An 18,447-nucleotide genomic window follows, 5' to 3' on the forward strand; every position below is an offset into this window, starting at 1 on the left:
AGATTGGCCCGGCTCTGGCTGTTGTGGCCATCTGCGAGTCAACCAGAGATAAAAGATCTCTCTCTCCCTCTGCCTGTCTGTAATTCCCCAGGCCATTCAATTTCAAATAAATCTTAAAAAAAATAAAATAGAGAAAGTGATAGTACTTCTACTGCAGTCTTATAAAGATCTTTAAAAATAATTATGATTACCTTGTGATAATTTTCATGATCATGATTTATTCCTTTTCCTGACTAGACACTTTTATTTGAAGTTAAAAATAATGTGTTCTTGGATTTTGCATGTATGAAAATAGGTCAAGGTAGAGTAGCATTGAAAGAAATTACCTAAAACCAAGGAGTGTGAGATCCATCCTCTTATCCAGCTGGTCACTATCCTGGCTAGGTCAACCAAACAGCCTTTACTTAGACTTACCTTCCACAACGGGCAGGAGTGGCCTACACCCGCAACCTCCCACTTTAGTTCTTTGAAATTTCTGTGGACTTTAGCTTACTATGGTTTCCCCTGAGGACCAAATCCGGCACAAGGTCAGCTGAGCCTTAGTCTCCTTACCCTTCAAGTCACTCTAATAGCTGAAGCTTATTGGTTTATCGTATCTCAAACTTATACCTACCTGATGGTGATCTCTTAGCCTCTTTTTTCTTTTACTATTTAGTGTCTACTTTCAATCTTGAAAGATTTTGCAGATCTATCACATTTTTAAGTAGTTAGGAGTTAGACAGTTCTTCCAAGCATGAGTTTGTCTGACCCAGCTGTTGTCTCATAAACCTATTCAGAAGAGTCAATTTTCATAGAGTTGGCTGCCTTTTTGGTTTCCAGTTTGCATGGCTGAATTCCATTTCTCATAATGTCCCATCTACAGTTTTTTTTTGGTTTTTTTTTTTTTTTTTGACAGGCAGAGTGGACAGTGAGAGAGAGAGACAGAGAGAAAGGTCTTCCTTTGCCGTTGGTTCACCCTCCAATGGCCGCCGCGGCCGGTGCACCGCGCTGATCCGATGGCAGGAGCCAGGAGCCAGGTGCTTTTCCTGGTCTCCCATGGGGTGCAGGGCCCAAGCACCTGGGCCATCCTCCACTGCACTCCCTGGCCACAGCAGAGGGCTGGCCTGGAACAGGGGCAACCGGGACAGAATCCGGCGCCCCGACCGGGACTAGAACCTGGTGTGCCGGCGCCGCTAGGCGGAGGATTAGCCTAGTGAGCCGCGGCCCATCTACAGTTCTTTAAATACATAACTATATCCTTACTCACTACAATTCTGCAAGCTAAAATATTATTGTGTACTTTTTTTTCAACCTAGAAAATACATTTTGAGGAATTTAAGATTTAAGGCCCGGGTTGAACATTTGGCACCATGAAAATCCGTGAAACTAGAAGACAACTTGAACTTTGATCTCAATTTTCTTCCTTTCTCTCCCTCTCTCTTGCTCTCTTCCCTCTCTCTCTGTTCTCTCTTCCTTCTCCCTACTTTTTCTTTTCATGCACTCTCTCTCTTATTCTTATTTTATAAGCTGAATTGCAAAACATCAGAATCTAACTAACACTGAAGATATTAATTTTTATGTGCATTACTGTTATATGAATGTGATACTGCCTAGGTCAGAAGACTGTAGAACACTGAGATACCCATAAGTCTGCCTACCCCTTTGAGGAGCTTTTCCAATCCTTCACCTACACAAGGCCAGAGTTTTTAAATCTGCATTAAATGAGGTTTCTTTGGCAATTTTCTGGGACTGCTGCACTTGGCTAATACTTCCACCATTGTTCTACTCTGTATCTTGACTCTATTGCTTCCCCAGGTCATTAAATGATAACATTGTCTAGCCTTGTTTTCCTCAATTTTTCTAAGAAATGGACCTAAGCACTCTTTCACTTACTCAGAGTGGACCACAGATAAGAGAGAGGAGGAGAAAGCAAAGAGGAAAATGAAAACTAAAAAACTACTGTTGGCCTTGCTCCCTTCATATTTACTCTGTTTTTGTAATTTAGGACTAACATTTTATTTTTTCACATTGCAAACTCATTCCTCTCTGTTGCTACGAGGTCAACTGGCAGCAGATATTCATCACTGTTCTTTTCATTCAAAAGCTGCCGATAACCCCAGGATCCAGAGTTACCAGCAGGATCACTTCTCACTAGTTCGTGTACAGTGATCTATTCCTAACCCGCCTTTGGTTTCATGGAAATAAACATATGCCACAGCTGAATCAGGGCCGACTCAGCAGCACTAAATCTAACTAAAATGGCAAAGCTCAGGTGAGGCTAGTAGACACATGAGCTGGAAGTAAAAACCATCATTATCATTGCAGGGGTTCCTTTAGAATTCAATTTCAAAATGGTTGGCTTTGGGATTTGCAGCAATAAAAAAATACAAATGTCTGCAGGGAAGCATAGATACATGACAGGGCAAATGTGGTTTGCTGGAGCTCAGCTAAAGACAATGTAGGGACCTTAGTTAATAGTAATATTAATAATTAGTTAAATGTCTCCCATCACCGCAGAAATATCTTGGTCTTCAATACGAGACTTAATGTCTTCCATGGAGAAAGCAATAGATCCATAAGTGTTCTGTTCTGGCCATCTCAGTTCCAGATGGATACAGACAAGTTCAAACATGCACAGGAGAGTGACCAGGTTGGTGAGGGGAATGGTAGAAGGAAGTGGCAATGATAGGCCTGGAAACAATACGACTAAGAAGAAATAGGAAAAGTATTTTCAAATATCCAAAGGAATACCACATGGAAGAGGTGGATTTTACTCTAAACACCAGTTTGAAACTAGTGCTCTCTGGTCAAATACATCAGCACCTGAATCAATAAGTAGAAGCTACAGGAACTTCAATAAAATGAAAATGTTTTAAAGAAGTTGTCCGGAATGGACCAGGCAGCTTGCGAATCGGGGATTTCTACCGTCTGTGTCACAGAGGCACAGGGGCTCCAAACAGATGAGATGCTGGCACTGAGTGCACGTTGACATGAGTAATGGTTCGCAAATCCTTTTCAACACTAAATTCTACAACATCATGATCAAAAGCTACTTGACCCCAACAGTCCATGGGCATACCCATAAAGTAAGGGTCAAGAGTTTAAAGAAAGATGGATAAAATGAGAATTAAAATTTGCTAATTTCCAATTCCTAAGGGGAGCTGAATGTAAAGGAGATGATTGTCCTTTCCAGCCAAACAGCTTGATCAATTACATTCAAATCTGGAAATTAAAAACTTCTCTTCCTTGAAATTATTTGGCTAGTTATCAAAATAAGGCTGTCCATTCAAACTTGGCCTCTCATTAGAGATGTGGCTAACTTTGGATATTTTATAAAAACATCAGTAGATTTTTAGGTCTATGACTCTCTTATTATATTTGAAAAAACAAACTTTTGACATCATAGTTTGTGTATGTATACATCCTTGTAAGGACAACGTTTTTCTTTTCGCATCGAAGAAATTAATCGGAAATGTTGTCTTGCAATATGACTATGAGACATATTATTCTAAAAGCTCTAAAGAAGATGCAAATCCCAACCATTTGAGGATAGAAAAAAAGGTAAATGAATAGCTGATGTCTTAGAGAAACAGAAAGTATGTAAAAGTCTTTATCGTTTATCACAACATTTACAAATAATAGGCAGCTTCTCCCAAGTCCCTGAACGACCACCAGGACATTAGTTTTTATGGTGTGCAGTCCCCAGCCACAACGCACTTGCTGTAGGCAATCACTGGATGTCAAAAAGGTTAAAGTGACTTTGAATCAGATAGGCTTTTCCATTAGTTATGTTCCCAAGGAGATTTGTCCTAATTAAAAGGGGGAACCAACAATGAAAAGAGGGAAGATCACTAAAAGGCAAAAACAGACAAGTGACCCTAAGACTAACCTGAGAGAAAAACACTCCATGAGAGGTGCAAATGGAGGGGGAATAAGGGAGAAGGTAGTGTTGGTAAGACAAGCAATCCAAGGAAGAAACTTAAATGTAGTATAAATTCCACCAGTAAGGTATCAAAATCTACCATCCTCACGATATTGATTTGCTACGAAAATGTTAGTTTTCCAATGGACCTTTTAAAACATGTCTCTCATAAATATATATGAGTTGGCTAAAATATTAATGCTTAAATAAGGCTGAACACAGCTTCTTTAAACAGATGAAATATAGCTACAATCATGTTTTGATCTCTTTCATTAAATCATTACTGAAAAATAGTATTTTGAACAGTTTTGTTCAGGTTGTGTTTTCATTTTTATTTGGACATCGAAAGTTGCTTTTACTATAAAACCTAGAGTAAATCTCTTTTTAAAAAATTGTTAAGGTAAATAAGTTTAATGTAATTCATATATACAGATTTAGGAACATAGTAATAATTTCCACACCACCCTCCTCCCACCCACGCTCCAACCCTTCTTCCTCCTTCCTCTCTTATTCCCTGCCTTAAATTTTACAATGATCTACTTTCACTTTACTTTATACTCAAAAGATCAACCCTACACTAAGTAGAGTTCAGCAAATAGTAAGAAAAACACTGTTCCTAAGTAGTGGAGACAAGAGCTGTAAGCACTCATCAAATCTCAAAATGTCAATTTCACTCCTATACATTACATTTTAGGTACTCTAGTTGTTACCACAGATCAGGAACAACATATGGTATTTGTCTTTTTGGGGACTGGCTTATTTCAGTAAGTATAATGGTTTCCAGCTGCACCCATTTTCTTGCAAAAGACAGGAGTTTATTCTCCCTTACCTGTCAGGATGACTGCTCTTACTTATTTAAAATCATATTTTAACTATAAACACTAATCAATTTTCCTTTTCTAGAGTACAGATGTAAACAATGACAATGTCAATTTTCTGTCTGATAGAAACAAGTGGGAAGAAAATAACCCAAGTAATTAGTTATGCTTTTGTATCTGAAGTTGGAAAATGGGTTCAATGAAAGATGACTCAAAGAAATCAGTACTACCGAATATACTCTCTAAATGGTACAGAAATTAATAATTTCAAGATTAATATGAAAAGTTAGCGTCTGTAAAAGTGTTATGTTCAGAGATAAGAAGTGAAAGATAAAGTTGGTAGTTAAGTTTCACTACAATAAAAACGTACAAGTACCTTCTTCAACATCTGAGATATATTCGCCATCACTGAGCATTTCAGGGGCGTTGGCTTTACGCACTGCATGATTTAAGTGAACAATATAAGTGTACGAAGTACATATACTCTTGATATGACAACAAAACATCCCAACATTTTCAAAAATATTTTTGCAATGAATTTTTCTCCAGGAAACAAAAACTACACAGTTACTCATAATTATTATGCACTGAAAGGACATTTTCATACCTTCATCATCAGACATATCAAGAACTTCATTCATTGTTTCTGGAACATTCATTTTGTGCTTCTCTGTGATGGTCTAGTTAAAAAAAAAAAAGGAAGCTGTGTTAGTATGAGCAGCCTATATATTTTATTAAGACTTTTTTTCTAAATTAATCAGCAAGTTTCTTGTGTGATTGAAGTGTTGAATATCTTGAAGCTTGCACATATACAACAGCATCCAAGTTGTTGTCTCTTAGTGGCAATGAGGTCCTGGCCTTATATGTGGCACAGAGCTATGCACAGAGAGAGGCTTCTTGTGGCAAAACATAGTAACTTAGAAGCTTTAGGTCTTGGTATTCTGGCTCAGTGGGAAAAGCCACACTTGGGATGCCCACATCTCAAATCAGAGTGCCAGTTCAAGTCTGGGTACCCTGCTTCCAAATCCAGCTCCCTGATAATTTGCTTGGGAAGGCAGTGGAAGAAATCTCAAGTGCTTGAACCCCTGCCACTCACATGGGAGACCTAGATGGAGTTCCTGGCTTCTGCCTCTGCTCTGGCTGAGCCTCCGCTAATGTGGCCACGTGGGGAGTGAACCAGCAGATGGGAGATCTGTAATTGTGTCTCGCCCTCCTTGTCTCTCACTCTGCCTTTCAAGTAAGTAATCTTTTTTAAAGAAACCAAGATTTAGGAATGTAATAAGTCTTTTGCAGGGAAAATTTATCTCCACTCCTATACCATTGCTGTACTTTTTCATGGTCTGATGAATCTACAAGCACATTTCAATAAAGGTTCTGACTGAAGATAGGCCAAAGGCACAGCAAGAATACGTCTGTATTACTTGTGATGAGCTTTTTACGTATTCTGTGTTCTCCTCTTATGTGTTATTCTAATTCCTAGGATAAATCAAAGCAACTGCATAAAATGCATACTTTTCCCAACTGTGTGTGTGTGTGTGTGTGTGTGTGTATAAAAGCACTTTAGAAGTCATGCATTCGCAGGATCACTTTAGACTGCAAACAATGTGAAGAATAGTGTATCACCGAGCCAAGGCCTCACTGACTCTTCCACTTACTCTTTGATAACTTTATACCTACATAGAGTATAGCCACCTAAAAGTCACTGAGAGCATCATTTATGAGACACTCTTCATGACTTTCGTTTTAATTTTCAATTCTGAGCATAGAAAAGACTAACTGCAGGAGATAAAATACACATTTCAGTAAGACAATGGAAAAGAAAAGCCAGGTTGTTAAAATTAAGAAAGGGTACAAATTGTTTCTTAGGGCCTATTCTTGGTAAATGTGATTTACAGCTCCTGGCCCCAATTACTGGGCTCAAAAAGAGCATTAGTCGGTGCCTCTTGCAGCATGGATTGCAACTGAGCATGTTTTAAAAAATAAGCTTTTAATTTAGAACACTTTCAGAGTTACAGAAAAATTGTGAAGCTAGGATAAAGTGTTCCCATGTATCCTATACCAAGTTCCATTATTATTAGAATATTAAATTAGTATGGTACATTTGTCATGACTAATGAACTGACACTGAGACATTATTAAAATTTATATTTTAGGGGTTGGCACTTTGGTGTAAGTTAAGCCTTCACCTGTGGTGCCAGCATCCCATATGGGCACTGGTTCGGATCCTAGCTGCTCCACTTCTGATTCAGCTCCCTACTAATGGCCTAGGAAAGCAGTAGAAGATGGCCCAAGTGTTTGGGCCCCTGTACCCTACTAATGGCCTAGGAAAGCAGAAAATGGCCCAAGTGTTTGGGCCCCTGTACCCTACTAATGGCCTAGGAAAGCAGTAGAAGATGGCCCAAGTGTTTGGGCCCCTGTACCCTACTAATGGCCTAGGAAAGCAGTAGAAGATGGCCCAAGTGTTTGGGCCCCTGTACCCACATGGGAGACCTGGAAGAAGCTCCTGGCCCCTGGCTTTGGATCAGCCCAGCTCTGGGTGTTGCAGCCATTTGGGGAGTGAACCAGTGGATGGAAGACCTCTCTGCAATCTGCTTCTCAAATGAATAAAATCTTTAAAAAATTTATATATATATATATTTTTTTTTGACTAGTGGACCCTTATGTCCCAAGTTCCTATCCAGGATACCATGTTACATTTTGTTGCCATATCTCCCTGGACTTCTCTTGGCTGATTCTTGTACAATCCTTGCTTTTGATGAATATGGCAGTTGTTAGAGCTACCAGCGAGATATTCTGTACAACAGCCCTCAGTTGTGGTCTGCTTCATTCCTCTCCCCTTTTCATGATAAAACCGGGATTATATGTTTTTGGGAAGAAGATGGCAGACGTGAGTATGATTTTTACCCCATTGGATCAAGGACACACACCATCCACTGACCATACGGCTTCTCACTGTGGATATTGATCCAGATCATCTGGTCAAGGCAGTGGTTGTAAGGTTTCTCTACTGTATGGCTACCTTATCTTCCCCTACCTCAGTGGTTCCTTGGAGAGAAATCATTAATGCTTAACCCATGCGTCAGTTTTACTTTCTTGAGAAAGAAGTACTTCTGTAAATTATTTTGGAATTCTTTGTCCCTGACAAATCTGTGTCTTGTTTTCCACTTATTGAATCTTTTAAAGATTTATTTATTCAAAAGTCAGAGTTACAGAAGGAGAGAGAGGGAGAGGGAAAGGTCTTCCATCCACTGCTTCATTCTCCAAATGGCTGCAAAGGCTAGGGCTGGGTCAGGCTGAAGCCAGGAGCCAGGAACTCCATCCAGGTGTCCCACATGAGTGACAAGGGCCCCAAGGACTTTGGCCATCTTCTGCTGCTGTCCCAGGCTCATTAACAGTGAACCAGATCAGAAGTGGAGCAGCCGGGACTCAAATCAGTGCCCACATGGGATACCGGTGTTGCAGGTGGAAGCTTAACCTGTTGCAACACAGTGGGTCCTTCAATCATTTATTTTTATCTGTATGGATTCAAGGATATTTGACTTTGTGCTATTCTTCAATACTATTTTATTTAGTTATTTTTGCTCAAACCACTCTAGTTTTTGCCACTGGGAACTCTCCCAATTGATTCCCATGTCCCTTTGACATACCTCCATCATTATATGTTTGTATTTGATTATATATTTATTTTCGGTAGTGGTGGGAGTATTCCTTAATTTTTAGCTCTATCAGAAGTTTCAGGCTCAACTTGTGTATTTCTTGCCCTGATCCTAGATTCAGCCTCTCTTCAAGGAGCTCTGTTTCCTTTTATTAGAGAATGGCATCAGCAACAAATATCAAGGTGACCACGGAGACTGGGCTCATTGATTCTAGAGAACCGGATACTTTAAACAGTGCAGGTTACACAGGTAAGATTCACATGTTCAGACTGGTGTGGTGCAGTACATTAAGCCTGCACTTAGGACGTAGACATCCCATATTTGAGTGCCTGATTCAAGTCCTGACTCTCTCTCTTCCAATCAACTCCCTGCTAATGCACTTTGGAAGGTAGCAGAAGGTGACCTAAGTGTCTGGATCCCTGCCATCCACGTGGGAGTGCCAGGTGGAGTTTCCGGCTCTGCCTTCAGCCCCACCCAATCCTCAGCTGTTGTGGGTATTTAGGGAGTAAATTGGCAGGCGGAATCTCTCTCTCTCTCCCTCTCTCTCCCTTTCTGTCATTCTGCCTTTCAAATAAATAAATCTTTAAAAATAAAAGATTCATATCTTTTGATAAATCAGCTTCTATCCAGTAGTTTCTTACACCGCCATGATTGTCATCACACTAACTACAGCGTCTTTCTCAGAAATACCACATCATTCATTGTGCTCCCAAGGAAAGTCATTCTTCTCTTCAAGGCTTTGAAACACAGTCTGCTTACAGAGATAATGGCTGCACAAAGATCATGCCTGTGTTTATGAGCTTAAGATCACAGGCTCCACCCTGCATTGCGTCAATCTTGTCTATGCTAATCTACACCTAACTGCTAAAGCAAGGCTGACAAGATGGTGTCTCAGCGCGGGACAAAGTCTCAAATTCCACAATGCTGGACTGTATGAGGGACTTCCATGGACTCTTCCTAATCAGTACGAGCACTGCATTTGGCGGGAGCCTCATTTTCTCCATTAACGAGGCAATCTGATGTTTTCCTGTTAGTAAGCATACTGTCTTCTCTGCTGCGGAAAAGACAGCAGCCAGGGCAGCGGGGGATGCTAGGAGTGCAAACGGCACTTCTCAGTGCGAGTGACGCCTCCTGATGGGAACCTGAGCCTTGAGATGTTCCTCTGTTTTGGATTTTCTGAAGATTTTACTTTTTCTACGTATAACTCTACTTTTGCCTAACAGTTTTCTTTTCCTTTTTTTTTTTTTTTTTTTTTTTTTAACAGGCAGAGTGGACAGAGAGAGAGAGAGAGAGACAGAGAGAAAGGTCTTCCTTTGCCGTTGGTTCACCCTCCAATGGCCGCTGCGGCCGGCACACCGCGCTGATCTGAAGGCAGGAGCCAGGTGCTTATCCTAGTCTCCCATGGGGTGCAGGGCCCAAGCACTTGGGCCATCCTCCACTGCACTCCCGGCCCACAACAGAGAGCTGGCCTGGAAGAGGGGCAACCGGGACAGAATCCGGCGCCCCGACCGGGACTAGAACTCGGGGTACCGGCACTGCTAGGCGGAGGATTAGCCTATTGAGCTGCGTCGCTGGCCTTTTCCTTTCTAAGACTTATTTATTTACTTGAAAGTCCGAGTTACACAGAGAGGAGGAGAGGCAGAGAGGGAAAGAAAGAGGTCTTCCATCCACTGGTTCATTCCCCAACTGGCCGCAATAGCCAGAGGTGCGCCCATCTAAAGCCAGGAGCTTCCTCTGGGTCCCCCACTCAAGTGCAGGGGCTCAAGGACTTGGGCTATCTTCTACAGCTTTCCCAGGCCATAGCAGAGAGCTGGATAGGAAGTGGAGCAGCCGAGACTTGAACTAGCGCCCATTTGGGATGCTGGCACTGCATTTACCCACTGCTTTACCCACTACAACATCGGCCACAGCATTGGACCCTCTCCTAAAAGTTTTCAATTTAAAAGAAACATTTTGAAATTTTCTGATATGTAAGAAAGTCATTTACATCCCATGAAATGAGGTTTTACATTTGGAACTACTATTCAAGTTTCAATTTGCTAACACTAAAATAGAAGTCTTACATGTTTATGGCAATGACTTTAAATATTTTATAGCATTGTGACACTTGTCCTTTTCCCCATCCTATACACAGCTGTATGGGATAGCTATAAAATTAAGGTATAAAAACTATTTGTTTAAACTTTTTTGATTATTTATTAATTTATTTTGACAGGCAGAGTGGACAGTGAGAGAGAGAGAGAGAGAGACAGAGAGAAAGGTCTTCCTTTACCGTTGGTTTACCCTCCAGTGGCCGCTGCGGCTGGCGCACCACGCTGATCCGATGGCAGGAGCCAGGTACTTCTCCTGGTCTCCCATGGGGTGCAGGGCCCAAGGACTTGGGCCATCCTCCACTGCACTCCCTGGCCACAGCAGAGAGCTGGCCTGGAAGAGGGGCAACCGGGACAGAATCTGGCGCCCCGACCGGGACTAGAATGGTGCCGGCCTTGATTATTTATTTTTTAAAATTATTTATTTATTTGAGAGGCAGAGTCACAGAGAGAAAGAGTGAGAGAGAAAGGTCTTCCATCTGCTGGTACACTCCACAAATGGCCCCAACGGCTGAAGCTGGGCTATTCTGAAGCCCAGAACCAGGAGCTTCTTCCATGTTTCCCACATGTGTACAGAGGCCCACGCACTCGGGCCATCTTCCACTCCTTTCCCAGGCACATTAGCAGGGAGCTAAATTGGAAGTGGAGCAGCAGGGACTTGAACCAGCACCCATACGGAATGCTAGTGCGACAGGTTGAGGCTTAACCTACGCTGCCCCAGCACCGGCTTCAATCGTTGATAATTTAATAACAGATTTTAAGATCATGAAATACTCAAGAGGTGCATGAAAGCAACATTTGAGGATTTATCCCATGTTTCTTACGTAAAACATCGAAAACAGTGTTTTTCAGGCACAAGTTATGCCTTCCTTCAGGCTGTAGGATGGCAGAAGAGAAAAGGAGAGAGGACTCCTAATTCCACATGTTTTCAAGCCGTAAACTTACACTGTGCAGAGTCAATCTCACGCCTATGTGTTGAGTCATGAAGTCAGGAATAACTCAAATAAGCCTGAGATATGGTGTAATATCTGTTCATGATTCCAAAGTTACACAAGTTCAACTGTGCCCAATGTGCTTGAAGGGAAAGGATTTACCCTCGAGGCTGCAGCTTATAAACTGTTTCTGATGCAATAGGACCTCCTAGTAAAGATTTGTTTCAAATTTTAATCAACTATCCTACAGTTTTCAACAATTTTTAAAATTCCAATAGGCAGAAGAGAAGCGAGAAAAGTTCAAAACCAATATTAATGTTATCAGTAATTTTTTACAATGATGATAATCTATTCACATATCATTTTGTATAAGAAAATATTTTAAGGAACTAAGACCTTTCACCTTTCTTACACTACTAAGAAAGGGATGTTAAAAACATATCTTTCTTCACCATCCTTTTATTAAGGATTTTCCTATCAAAACATAATCAATACAATTAATACAAATAATACAATTAATACAGAACAAACAACTCTATAGTTTTGAATACAACTTTATAAAAGGTAATTTTTAATATTTCAAATTTTGAGGGCCAGCGTTGTGGCACCAAGGGTAAATCTGGCATTCCACATGGGTGTTGGCTCGAGTCCCAGCTGCTCTACTTCTGATCCAGCTTCTGCTAATGGGCTGGGGAAAGCAGCAGCAGACGGCCCAAGTGCTTGCGGCCCTGTTGCACAAGTGGGAGACCAGGATGGAGCTCCTGGCTCCTGGTTTTGGCCTGACCCAACTCTGGCAATTGCAGCCATCTAGGAAGTGACCCAGGTGATGGACAGTCTCTCCCTCTCCCTCCCTTTCTCTCTGTAACTCTGTTCCAAATACATGAATAAACCACAGGAGAGCAAGGTGCTCTGCCCATTACTTACAGTTGTGGTTATGGTCTCTTCAGTCACCACCTTCAGAGTGTCGACCACGGAGATGTAGCCAAGGCGTCGGGCAATGGCCAGAGCAGTATTCCCATTCTGGCAACAGGAAAACGTGCACAGGGGATTAACAAGCCCTACTCCACACGGTTCGCCTATACAAATGCAAGCTCAGTGTCTCATCAGACCCATCCCACTGTCGGGCACAGAAACCTGTTTCTTTAGACACTGCCTTGCACAAAACCCACCTAACCTGTTTCTACTAATACAGCGGCGTCTGGGCAGCTACACGTGGAACCCAAGAGGCTTTCCAATGTTCTCAGTCAGCAATCAACGAAACAGACACTTTTTCTTTCTTACAGATGTACTTCCTACTAGGTGGCAATGCAATAAAGTATCAAACAGTGATCATATGTCTCTCCGAACAGCTCACAATGCTATGGTCATTGTCCTTTTCCCCTCATTCTACCGAATGTTCTCTTAATGCCTTGTAGGGACAGTAAAAAAAGCAACCGCGGGGGACAATGGAAGCCTAAGAGGACCCGAGAGTCCGATCTACCTCCTCCCTCTTCCCTCGGGCTCGCCTTCTGCTCTTACCACAGTGAGCTCATTGGGGGAGGCATTGTTCTGCAGCAAGACGTTTATGATGTGTGTGTGTCCCTGCTGTGCTGCCTGATGCAGTGGCGTGTACCCGTTCTGCAGAGGAAAGCAGAAGAAATGACTGTCCCTTTGCCACACACATCAATCCTTCGGCAGAAACAAAGAGAGGTGCTCACCTTTGTCTTGGCGTTCACCTTCGCAGAATGCTGCAACAGGAAATTCACGATCTTGATGTTGCCATAGTGGCAGCCTACATGTAGCGGTGTGTATCCCATCTGTAAGCACATTTGTTAAAACTCACATATCATAAGGATAACTTTAATCACAGTTCTCCTAAACAGAAGCTGAATTATTTCATCTTTATTTATGAACAGGAAAAACTAGTTCTTTTCCCTCCTCCATCCTCAGAAAAGTGCCCATGATATTTCTCAGAGCTGGTCTCAGAAGTAACAATACCATCACACATACAAATAGGTATTTAACTTCCAAGTGCTCTCTCTCATATTATCTCATTTTATTCAGACAACAAATTTTTAAGATACAAATGGAAACTGGAGCAAGCGACAGCCTAGACAGACTGGTCTGGTGGCTGCTTATTGAGGGTCGAAAGGGTGCTTTCTGGACGGACCAGCTACAGTTGATTCAACACTCTACTGTCCAAAAGCTTACAATGCAGGCAGAAAATATGAAGAAATGACAATGCAAGGCAGCAGTGACTGTCAGTAGGCATGACAGAGACAGGAAGAAGCACAGGAACACAAAGTAGGAAGAAGCTAGTGTGGTTCAGCTGGTCCAAGAAGCGTGTGCTTGCTCTGGGTCACGCACTTCTGGCACGTCCCATAGCAGAGTACCTGGGTTCCAGTCCAGGCTCCGCTTCCAATTGCAGCATCCTACCAGTGTGCACCCTGGGAGGCAGCTGGTGATGACGCCAAGTGGTTATGTCCCTGCCACTCTTGTGAGACTCCCAGACTGACTTCTGGGCTCCTGGATTCAGCCCTGGCTGTTGCGAGCATTTGGGAAGTGAACCAGTGAATGAAAGATCTTTCTCTGTTTCTGCCTGTCTCTGTGTGTTTCAAGTGAACGAGTAAGGAAGGAAGGGTTTTGAGTTTCCTGACTTCCTAACTAGAGTCCTACAATTAGAAAACCACTGATTGAGAGAAGAAGGTTTCTCAAATTCGCATCTACTGACGCTTGAGGAGCTACAAGCACGTATATTCCTGTGAACACTCTCCTTCTACTTGTATATACAGGAAGGCACCCCATGAATGGGCAAGTCCAAATCTGATCTCTGTGCGTATAAGTTGAATCTTGTGTGTGTTATATATGTCAATATGTGTGCGTATACATAAAACTTTAGATAAGTATTTTTAAAAGTAAGGATATTCTGGATCCTTTCCTAGATGGCCATGTCCATGGTAACAGACACCCGCACACACTCTCAGAGACCCTGTGCAACTGTTGTTTGTGATGACCTGGGTGACACCAGGGCACCAAAAGGAAAACACTGACTGCTTATGGCAACATTTCTAAACAGCCACAAGCTGGGGACCCATGTTTTCAGGAGTGTGTATCTCTTGTATGATGGCACTTGTGGGTGGCTATGGGGGTTCCAGCAAATGAAGGCATGGAATTTGAAAAGGGGGTGTCCAGACGACAGCCAATAATGGAAGGTCAAGATACCTCCTCAGGAGTGCACTGCCCTGGAGGGCTGACTCCAGTCAGATTCTGCTCCATGAACCAAACCATCAGCACACTCACATTGACCAGGTTATGATAAGTTCATCATAACCACACAGACATGGGGGACTGACTGACAACTCTTGAAGCCAATTCATGCACAATGGAGCAAATTCCTCTGCTATCTGCTTGCTCTGCGGGGTTCTTCTTTCCCATTACTGAGTAGCTCACACACGACCTGTGGCGAGAATGCTGCTTCTAAAGGGGGCGTCCTAACACTTTGCACAATCAGTCCTTCAGTTTAACTGCTTGAAGTTACATCATCCCCATGTTCAGTGGGGGTCAACATTGTCCCAAAAACCTGGCTGTGGGGGCATGTGAGGAGTGAACCTGCTTTTCAAATAAAATGAAACAATTTTTAATGAGGAAAATATTTGAAAAATCTAAATATTAAAGAGCTTTTCAAGTTCTTCTGTGCTAAATGGAAGAACTGTATTTGTTTAGAATATACCTCAATTGTTTTCATGTAAAGTATGGTTCCCACGTATCCTCATAGTTTCCCATGTCACTCTTAGTAAAACCCTAAGCTGTTAAAATGGACTACTGCAGCTTATCTGATTCTGGTTCCCTCTGCACTCTCCATGAATACTCTGAGCTCATCTCCCTCCATTCTCTCCCTTAGTCATTGTGCTATAGGATGCTGGTCTTCTCTCTGTTCCACTAAAGCATTTTATGACACACAGGAAAGGCCAAGAAGATTCAATTTATATTCAGAGTGATCAGATGTGGACTCATCCACTCATGGGGTCACAGCATTCTCATTTAGAATGGCACCTTGCACAAACACAACCAGAGAGATAAGACTTGAGAAATTCTTTCCAACTAGCAGTAATAAATTTTGGAAAGACCTATTATTCTTTCTTGAATATCTGAACAAACAAGCAAACAAACAAAGCCATAGCCCAGATGACTGAGCAGTCTTCGCTTCACCCCAAAAAATCCTGGCAAACATATCCCGATTCTGTGATGACATTCCTTCAGGTATTTTCCTATTTATTACCAAGTCGTGGGTGTTCCTATCTACCCACTGATCTTCTGACTGCTCAAAAAGAGGAGCGAAGGGGTGCCATGGCTGAAGCACACTGGATCTGGAACCCAGCTGTGCCGCTGGCTATCTGTGTGACTTTGGAAAAGTTATTGAACTGCCCTGTGCATTGGCTGAAGCATTACATAATGGAATTTTGTCACAGTATTGTCATAGGATTAAACATGTTAGCAAATACACAGTATCTGACACGCAGTGGTAGCTACTATTATTTCATGCCCAAAATAGCGCCTGGCCTATCGTGCGTACTCAGTCTTTGGAAAATGAGTAACTCAGAGAGAGGACTGGGAAAAGACCCAGAGGGATGGCTGTGTGCTCCCTGCTGAACTGAAAGGTTCTTATTTGCGCAGGAAGAGCAAACAGACTCAGAATCGACTGGGAAAAAAAACTTGGATGTAGCAGAAAAGGCAAAGATTATGAAATCAGCATTACTTCCATAATGGTAAGAGAACCGCAAGTAACTTGCCATCTCTCACGGTAGCCCAGCCTGTCCTACTTCTGACATCTCACAGAACTTCATCCACCTTTGTCCTTTCTTCTGGCACTTTCCTCTTAGTTTATGGATATACTTTAAAAATTTGTGGAAAAAATTGGAATTTTATCTCTGTGTAAAAAACTTTTGGAATCAACACACAGCTTTGTATAACGTGCATTTCCCACAAATCTGAGGCCCCTCCCATTTACTTTTCTAATCACGGAACTGGAAAGCACTCCTTTCAAGTATTTCTCTTTTTGTTTTTGGCTATTGTTATCGTCATAGTATAACTTAGTTTTCTGAAAATAATTCCCTTCCCTCACTGTTTGCTCCCATCTGCCCACCATCCCACCATCTGCCCTCCATCCCACCATCTCTACTAAGCTAATGAAGTTACTTTCTAACACCCTTGGTGCCAACTCACTGCCCAGGCTTTGTGCTTCTCTGACTTGAAATGCCCTCCTTGCCAGTCTTTCATAACCTGGGGTTCCATATCCCACTCTCCCCTGATTTTCCTGCTGCTCTGGGCCAGGTTCTCTTCCCCCTCCTCCATCCACTACCAAATATGGACGCCAAGGGATGTGGCTTGGTTTGCTCCTCACTGTGCCTCACTGATCACAGCACGTGCATAACCTTGACGCTTACATTTATTCTGCTGACTCTCAAACCCAGATCTTTAGCCCAGCCCCCTTCCTCCATCCCAGGGCAGCACGCTAGTCATTTTATTGGATTTTCTGCCCTGGGTGGCGCCTGGGTCACCTACTGATCGACAAGCCCACTGATGCTAATCTCACCGTCTCCTTTCCCCACCAGCCGCTGCTCCTTAATCCCCCGTCTCACCAGTGGGTCCTCGTGACTAAGCACCCCGGTCCACAGGTCAGAGCCCTAGATACAGCCTGAGTTTCTCATGTTTCGCCGGTCCCCCCCGCAACGCATGGTCTTCAAGCCTCGCAGCCTGTCAGTATTTCCTCAATTATTGGGCCGTTCATGGACGTCCCGAGTACCACTTAGCTGTGGCGTGAGCAGACCCCAGCCACAGCCTCACCTTCCTGTCCCAGGTTCTTTTATCTCTGCACTGCTTTCCAGGATGTTTGCACAGCACACTGCCGGTCTCAGCACTCTGCTGTGTAAAACCTGGGACTTCCAAGTGCGAACAGGAGAAAAAGTGGCCCGGCTTCGCTTGATACGTGAAGATCCCCTGAGATTTTCTTGGTCTTCCAGCATTTTATACAAAGATAAAATCAAAACCAGGCTTTGTGGGCCGGCGCCGCGGCTCACTAGGCTAATCCTCCGCCTTATGGCGCCGGCTCACAGGGTTCTAGTCCCGGTCGGGGGCCGGATTCTGTCCCGGTTGCCCCTCTTCCAGGCCAGCTCTCTGCTGTGGCCAGGGAGTGCAGTGGAGGACGGCCCAAGTGCTTGGGCCCTGCACCCCATGGGAAACCAGGAGAAGCACCTGGCTCTTGCCATTGGATCAGCGCGGTGCGCTGGCCGCGGCGGCCATTGGAGGGTGAACCAACGGCAAAGGAAGACCTTTCTCTCTGTCTCTCTCTCTCTCTCTCTCACTGTCCACTCTGCCTGTCAAAAAAAAAAAAAAAAAACAAAACAAAAACAAACAAACAAACAAAAAAAAAACAAAAAAAAAAACAAAACAAAAACAAACAAACAAAAAAAACAAAAAACAAAAAAAACAGGCTTTGCAATGACTATGGGACATTATGCAAGCAATCCATTTTCCTGCATCTCAGCTTCCTCAGCTGTAACACAGGGATATTAACTTTGCCACCTTCACAGGGTAATTGTAAGAATTCAACATATCAGCACATGTGACGTACAGAGAAAATGGGTCATAAGTTTAGCTATTATTCTATGCTTTTTATCAGTGCTATGATGATGTGTCTCACTGTTTAGACTTTGAATTTCATGAGGGCACGTGGCTATCACTCAGGTTAAGAATCGGGCCACTATCAGGAGCCTAGCGATGGATGTGAAGTGAGTAAGGATCGATACGTTCTCAAAACTCTTCCTGGTTTCACCTACCCTTAAAGAAATCGAATGTGACCATGAATTCTCTGGTTCGCACCCTCTAAGAATCAATGCCTTTGGGACTGGTCTAGATAAAATGCTTCAGGATGCTGTTCATTTCAAAAGCAGGAGCTGGGGCTTCATCTCAGCTATTCAGTCCTGACCATTCAACCCTGTGGCCAGCAGCAGCACAATTCAGTATCAACTGCTTTGGTAAACCTCAAGTGCAAAGAGAGAGGGAGGGTAAAGG

At 42.9% G+C, this 18,447-nt stretch overlaps 1 protein-coding gene across 50 annotated transcripts in view; it reads right to left on the reverse strand.

The window, feature by feature from the left end:
- ANK3 (ankyrin 3) overlaps positions 1–18,447 on the reverse strand; it is a 712,348-nt gene that overhangs the window by 118,176 nt on the left and 575,725 nt on the right. For 34 of the 50 annotated variants that reach the window (XM_089314922.1, XM_089314920.1, XM_089314917.1 and 31 more), the window contains 4 exons: positions 13,095–13,193; positions 12,916–13,014; positions 12,322–12,417; positions 5,327–5,399 (listed from right to left, as the gene is read on the reverse strand). In XM_089314922.1, the coding sequence (XP_089171048.1) occupies positions 5,327–5,399; positions 12,322–12,417; positions 12,916–13,014; positions 13,095–13,193 (367 nt within the window). Of the gene's footprint in view, positions 1–5,095; positions 5,159–5,326; positions 5,400–12,321; positions 12,418–12,915; positions 13,015–13,094; positions 13,194–18,447 lie in introns of all 50 variants that reach the window. The other 16 variants (XM_089314884.1, XM_089314908.1, XM_089314921.1 and 13 more) reach the window with 1 other exon arrangement.

This window comes from Oryctolagus cuniculus, chromosome 15 (genome assembly GCF_051225735.1).
Source record: "Oryctolagus cuniculus isolate XC-2025 breed Fujian yellow rabbit chromosome 15, ASM5122573v1, whole genome shotgun sequence".
Classification (NCBI taxonomy): Eukaryota; Metazoa; Chordata; class Mammalia; order Lagomorpha; family Leporidae; genus Oryctolagus; species Oryctolagus cuniculus.